Genomic DNA, 7061 nt, shown 5'->3' with positions numbered 1-7061 from the left:
GCATTGCTTATATTCTTTATAAGTTCGATTGTTTAAGAGTGTTTGTTTGGAGGATGAATATATGAACAATGCACTGGAGAGATTGAATATTATGGTTTTCGCTTTTTGTATAATAAAATTGTAGATCTTCGCAGTTCTTAGTTTTTAGTTTCTTTTGTTTTTTCTTATTCTTAGGAGGCAATTAGTCTATAAAACAATTCTCAGTTTTTAAATTTTTATTAAACTTTCAATGTAATGAAGTTTGCACACAGCTCAGTTTCAAACATATTGAGTTTTGAGTTTTGATTTACTTGCAGTATTTGTTAGTGCTTTTAAAAATTATCATAATCTGTCATACAATGTAAGTTGGAGTCATATTCCTCTAAAGTTTTGTTTCATTTTAACAGACCAGTCTGAATGCAAAATGTTGATCAATTTTGAAACCAAGGGAAATAGGGTAATGGGGTCACGCCTTGATCCCAAGGGCAATAGGGTACTTGGGCTAAGCTTTCATCCCAAAAGGCCATGGATCCTTGCCAGTCTTCACAGTGGAGTCATCAGATTATGGGACTATCGGATGGGAATTCTGATAGACACATTTGATGAGCATCATGGGCCTGTTCGAGGAGTACATTTTCACAAATCGCAGCCATTATTTGTGTCTGGAGGTAGGTAATGTACATACATGTTAAATCTAAATTGAATGGCATGTGGGTGATCCGGTAAACTTGAAATAAAAACTTAACAATAAAGAAGAGTCTGACAAAATTAATTGCTTTCAGGCGATGATTGCAAGATAAAGGTCTGGAACTACAAGATCCGGCGGTGCCTTTTTACACTAACAGGGCACCTTGACTACATTCGCACAGTCAATTTTCATAACGAATATCCTTGGATTGTTAGTGCAAGTGATGATCAGACGATAAGGATCTGGAATTGGCAATCTCGAGTTTGCATATCTATTCTTAGTGGTCACAATCATTATGTGATGTGTGCCTCTTTTCATCTCAAGGAGGATCTGGTTGTTTCTGCATCATTGGATCAAACTATTCGTGTATGGGATGTAAGTGCTTTAAGGAAACAAACTGTTTCTCCTGCTAACGATATCTTGAAGCTGGCACCGATCACCGCTGATCTCTTTGGAGGTGGTGATATTGTTGTGAAGTATGTTCTTGAGGGACATGATCGTGGTGTAAACTGGGCCTCATTTCATCCTAGCTTACCATTAATTGTGTCTGGTGCAGATGATCGCCAAGTCAAACTTTGGCGGATGAATGGTATTTTTCCTTTCTATCTACAGTAAAGTTTTAAGTCTTATTTATTTTCTTGTATTATGTAGAAAAGTGATCCCCATATTTTAAATATTTTTGCTTTCTTGTAAATCAGATACAAAGGCTTGGGAAGTTGACACTCTAAGAGGACATATACACAATGTGTGTTGTGTGTTGTTCCACGCACGCCAGGACATTATTGTTTCAAATTCTGAAGACAAAAGTATCCGAGTGTGGGATATGTCCAAACGTACATGTGTCCAAAATTTTTGTAGAGAGTATGATAGGTTCTGGGTTCTTTCTGCACATCCAGAAGTGAATCTTCTGGCAGCTGGGCATGATAGTGGGATGATTGTCTTCAAATTGGAGAGAGAGAGGCCTGCCTATGTTGTCTTTGGGGGCTGGCTACTATATATCAAGGATCGTTTTCTGCGTTTTTATGAGTTTGCAACTCAGAAAGACAATTCATCAATATCAATTCGCAAACCTCTTTCCAGTGGCCCAAATCAAGGGCCAAGATCTTTGTCATACAGTCCAACAGAGTATGCTGTTTTAATATGTTCAGATGTTGATGATGGTTCCTATGAACTTTATGTTTTGCCACCAAATTATAGTCCTGGTAGAAGTAATTTAGTACATGAGCCAAAGAGAGGAATAGGAGGATCTGCTGTGTTCATTGCAAGGAATAGGTTTGCTGTTCTTGACAAGAGCCACTATCAGGTTACTATAAAGAACTTGAAAAATGAGGTGACAAAAAAGTGCGATCTTCCATTCAATGCAGATAAAATTTTCTCTGCAGGGACAGGCAACCTACTTTGTAGATCAGAAGATAGTGTAATTCTTTTTGATCTGCAACAGAGAACAAACTTAGGGGAAATTCGTGCACCAAATGTCAAGTACATAGTTTGGTCAAATGATATGGAGAATGTAGCCTTGCTTAGTAAGCATGCAATCATTATTGCAAGCAAGAAGTTGTCAGAGAGATGCAAATTACGTGAGACTATACGTGTTAAGAGTGGGGCTTGGGATGACAATGGCATTTTTATTTACTCAACTTTGAATCACATAAAATATTGCTTGCCAAATGGAGATAGTGGTATCATCAGAACGCTTGATGTTCCAGTATACATAACAAGGGTTTCTGGAAGTTCTCTTTATTGCCTAGATAGAGATGGTAAGAACCGAGTTATACAGATAGATACTAGTGAGTGTGTATTCAAGCTGGCATTGATGAAGAAGAAATATGATGAGGTGATGAGCATGATTAGGAATTCTCAGCTCTGTGGACGGGCCATTATAGCTTACCTGCAACAGAAGGGATTTCCAGAGGTGGGCCTTCACTTTGCTAGAGATGAGAGAACTCGATTCAAATTGGCTGTGGAGAGTGGAAACATTCAAACGGCTGTTGCTTCTGCAAAAGAGATTGATGAGAAAGAACATTGGCATAAGTTAGGAGTTGAAGCCCTTCGGCAGGGTAATGCTGGTATTGTAGAGTATGCATATCAAAGGACAAAGAATTTTGAACAGCTTTCCTTTTTGTATCTGATTACTGGTAATTTAGATAAGTTGACAAAGATGTTGAGGATTGCCGAAATGAAAAATGATGTAATGGGCCAGTTTCATAATGCATTGTATTTGGGTGACATCAAAGAGCGCATCAAGATTTTGCAAGAATCTGGTCATCTACCACTTGCTTATATCACTGCATCTGTTCATGGTCTTACGGATATTGCTGACACTCTTGCAGCTGATTTGGGGGGCAATCTTCCAACTCTATCTTCAGGAAAGAAATCATCGCTTCTGATGCCTCCTGTACCCATTCTCCGTGGCGGTGATTGGCCTTTGCTTAGGGTTACAAAAGGTATTTTTGAAGGTGGTTTGGAAAATTCTGCTCCTGCAGCTTATGGAGAAGAGGACGAAGGAAATGGTGCTGATTGGGGTGAAGACATTGCTATAGAAAATGCTGAAAGGGAAAATGGTCAAGTTATAATGGCAGATGACAAAGAAGCTACAGGTAGAGAGAATGAAGATGGGGGATGGGATATGGAGGAGTTGGAACTTCCTCAAGATGTTGGAATCACTCATAATACATTGTTTGTAACCCCAACACAAGGTATGCCAGTTAGCCAAATTTGGACACAGAAATTGTCTCTTGCTGGTGAGCATGCGGTTGCAGGCAATTTTGATACAGCTTTACGGTTGCTAAATTGTCAACTTGGGATTACTAATTTCTCTCCGTTGAAGCCTATAATTTTGGATCTGTACATGGGCGGTCATGTGTTCCTTCCTACCCTAGCTTCTTTACCTGTAGTGCCTTTAGCAGTAGAGAGAGATTGCAGTGACACAGGGAGTCCAAATGTTAGGGCTCCCCCGGCCTTGGTATACAGCCTTTCTGTACTTGAGGAGAAACGGAGAGTAGCTTACAGGGCAACGACAGAAGGCAAGTTCAGTGAAGCATTGAGGCTATTTGTGAACATTCTGCACACAATCCCAGTTATTGTAGTGGAAACAGGAAAGGAAGTTGATGAGGTAAAAAAAATGATTGGAATTGTCAAAGAATATGTTCTTGGTCTTCGAATGGAGGTCAAGAGAAAAGAAATCAAAGATGATGCTCTCCGGCAGCAGGAGCTTGCAACTTATTTCACTCATTGCAAACTCCAGAATGCTCATTTAATATTGGCTTTGCAAAATGCAATGAGCATCTGTTACAAGGGTGGGAACTATAGTACAGCGGCAAACATGGCATGCCGGCTTTTAGAAACTGATCCTCCAACAAACTATGCAACAAAAGCTATTCAAGTCCGTAAGGCCTGTGAGAGGAATTTGCAAGATGCAAAGCAGCTAAACTATGACTTCAGAAATCCTTTTGTTGTTTGTGGTTCAAGTTTTACTCCAATATACCATGGCCAGAAAAGTGTTTCGTGTCCATATTGCACAGCACGGTTTGTTCCTAGCATGTCTGGAAAGCTTTGTACCATATGCGATCTTTCAATTGTGGGTTCAGATGCATCTGGACTACTTTGTTCTGCTACTCAAACAAGGTGAACCTAGCTTTCCACAACCATGGGTTTGCGTTTTCTTTTCAATTCTGGTGGAGACATATTACATACAGCTGATTCCTAGTGATATCTACAAGAAAAAGTGCTTCCATTTGCATCAAACATGATAGTCATGTAACCGCAATTTAGATATGATGTCGGAAACATGCAGACGACAGTTGGGAATATGCATTCTGACATTAGAGGAAAGGCAAAATGCATACATGCTATTTTCTTAGACGTGTCAGTATCAATTAAGAAAGTCGTTTTTTGTTTTTCTTGGTATTACAAGGTGAAAGCAGACTCTGTATGATGGGACCTGAGAGTTCATGTATAATTCCAGGCTGGAGATTCCATCTATTTCATGCACCATGATGAATGTGGGCGAACAACTTCAATTTTCTTGGTTTACCATTTTAGTTTCTGGGCAAGACAACAGTCTCCAGGGCATTGCATTATTAGTTTTTCTTTAAGTTGTACACGAACTCAATTACCAGCTAATAAGGGCTGCCCCCTGCAGCTCTTCTATATTTTTTTTAGTGCATTGTTTAAGCAAGGTATATGTGTTTTAGAAGGTGTATTTCGGAAATGATGGGATCGCGATTGTTTGATTGTCATTTTCATCTGCTGAATTTTCCACCCCAAGTTTGGAGTTATGTTATAAGGAAATATTTGCCACCATTATATAACATTATTTTGAGTTACTATTGTTTGCAATGACTGGTCAGGGTTTATGGAACATTGCTTGGTAGAGAGAGGTTTTTGAACATATCATCCTTTTTAGACTAAATTCAAATCATTTTTATTTCCATTCATGTTGATGATTCAAAGGTCTAAATTACATTATTCAACAGGGTTGAGGTTACTGGTTGGAGTGGTTTGTACTTTCAACTTCTCATAACCCAAAAATGTCAAAAATTGAAACTGTCAAAAGAAGGCTAAGAGCGACAAAATTTAAAATTTCTTTGTAACAGATGTGAGTGGAGTGATAAATTGATTTAGATGTGGATGGTTAGCCTCCCCTTCTCATGAAACTGAAGGAGATCGAGGGCAATTAATGTTCCATTTCATGTTATTTTAGGCAGCTGAGCATCTCTTCTCCATTGCTGGCGTTAGCCCCCTTGAGTGTTGCTTTGAACTTGTGTAACTTAGATAGTTGGAAACGATTCCTGTTTGCAGTCTTAGACATAGCCTTAGTAGAAGGTGTTGAAAACTAACGTATCAGATAGTTTTGCCTGCAATACACTCTGTAGTTTCTATTTTGTTTAATAGTTTCTTGTTTAGCGTTTTTCCAAAAGACTCTTTAGCCTGCCATTGCAAGTCTCCAACGGGGGAATGGGAACAATCTTTATTTTGACAATTTCTATTATGATGTTGTATTGAGCGCTGCTTTATTAAGCTGCTCTGTTTTGCGTCAAAGTGGAGAATAATATAAGTGGTGAATGTTGCTCAGTTTATGTAAAAAATATATGAATTGCTGCAAATGTTTATTATTTCTGTTTGTGAAATATTTCTGTCATCATTTTCTTCTGTGGCTGTTTTAAATTCTTCAGAAGGCAGAGTTTATTGTTTTTATGAACAAGAGAGAGAAAGGAGAATAGTTTGGTTTGGAAGATCACTTATTTCTGTCATCATTTTCTTCTGGGGCTGTTTTAAATTCTTAAGAAGGCAGAGTTTTTGTTTTCATGAACAAGAGATAGAAAAGGAGAATAGTTTGGTTTGGAAGATCACTCGAAGAGTCTGGGAAGCAACAACATAACCTTTTCTGCACTGTGTCAGGACTTCCATAGAATTCTTAATGATTTTGATAGTGTCACACGTTCGATTCCTTGATAATTTTATTGCCTGAAACGTCTCTTTTGATAATTTCACTTTGCTTCCTATCCTAATTTATTTCACTTGAAATGGGTTTTCGGTTCGATTTCATTATGGAAGTGCAGATTATTAATATAGTTAATTCCTATATATTCTATTTTTTCCTGTCTTTTGAGACAAAAAAAAAGGTCCAACAAGATCAATATGGGAACAATTGTTTGCCTTAACGACAATGTGGTTTTTCTCTACCAGGTAAATATTAATATAGATATAGATCGAATTGGCTAATTTTAGTCATTTTAAAATGGATCTTGACCTCAGTTTGTAGAATAGTATTTTTTCTGTGAAAAGCGACCGTTTTTTAGATAAATTTCTTCACGATTTATAATTTTTTCATGATTTAGCATTTTTATCCTTTTATAGCTTTCATAGCACGAGGCATCTACTATTAAAAAAAATTGAAACACCAGAATTCATTTAAGTTTTTAGAAATTGGGGTTTTCAGCCTCAACCTGTGAAAATTATATTATTTTAAGAAGTTTTTATGTAATCAATGTCTGGTAATGGTGGTTGATTTTCGCTGGTTTATATCCGTTAGAGCTTTGCAGTGACGTTTCGCTGGTTTATGAACCAATTATTTATTTGCTTCTGAACTAAAATAGTGTTCTCGCCCCGAACAACCTTGTCTGTCTCCTGCACCAAGGATGGACTTTATTTTTGTTAAGATCACATATAGAGAAGGAAAAATATCTAAGAAGACTAGAGACATTAGTGTTACCGAGGGATAAGGCCAATTATTATGCAGGTTCCACCACTTCAGCAACTTTTTGCTGACTTCTTTGTTAGCTTTCCTTTTTCTTTTTCAGAAATTCTTTCTTGAGCGTGCTGAAGTATGCACTGCAGTTTCGTAATAGTTGGTCTTTCAACTCTCTTATTTTTTCATTCGAGGGTATACTTC

At 37.7% G+C, this 7061-nt stretch overlaps 1 protein-coding gene across 1 annotated transcript; it reads left to right on the top strand.

Moving 5' to 3' along the window:
• The first annotated feature begins 420 nt into the window (after positions 1-420).
• LOC131056637 (coatomer subunit alpha-1-like) lies at positions 421-4957 on the top strand. Its single transcript, XM_057990939.2, has 3 exons — positions 421-647; positions 762-1256; positions 1366-4957. The coding sequence occupies exons 1-3, from the start codon at positions 440-442 to the stop codon at positions 4293-4295; spliced, it is 3633 nt and encodes a 1210-aa protein (XP_057846922.2). The 5' UTR covers positions 421-439; the 3' UTR covers positions 4296-4957.
• Positions 4958-7061: the final 2104 nt, after the last annotated feature.

Source organism: Cryptomeria japonica, chromosome 3, assembly GCF_030272615.1.
Source record: "Cryptomeria japonica chromosome 3, Sugi_1.0, whole genome shotgun sequence".
Lineage (NCBI taxonomy): Eukaryota > Viridiplantae > Streptophyta > Pinopsida > Cupressales > Cupressaceae > Cryptomeria > Cryptomeria japonica.
The sequence above is the reverse complement of the archived record's forward strand: the minus strand, read 5'-3'. Positions and strand labels throughout refer to the sequence as shown.

Coding starts and splice junctions, on each gene's coding strand:
- LOC131056637 (XM_057990939.2), top strand. CDS start 440: ATGGGGTCACGCCTTGATCCCAAGGGCAATAGGGTACTTGGGCTAAGC. Junction 648..761: donor GCCATTATTTGTGTCTGGAG/GTAGGTAATGTA, acceptor AATTGCTTTCAG/GCGATGATTGCAAGATAAAG. Junction 1,257..1,365: donor CAAACTTTGGCGGATGAATG/GTATTTTTCCTT, acceptor CTTGTAAATCAG/ATACAAAGGCTTGGGAAGTT.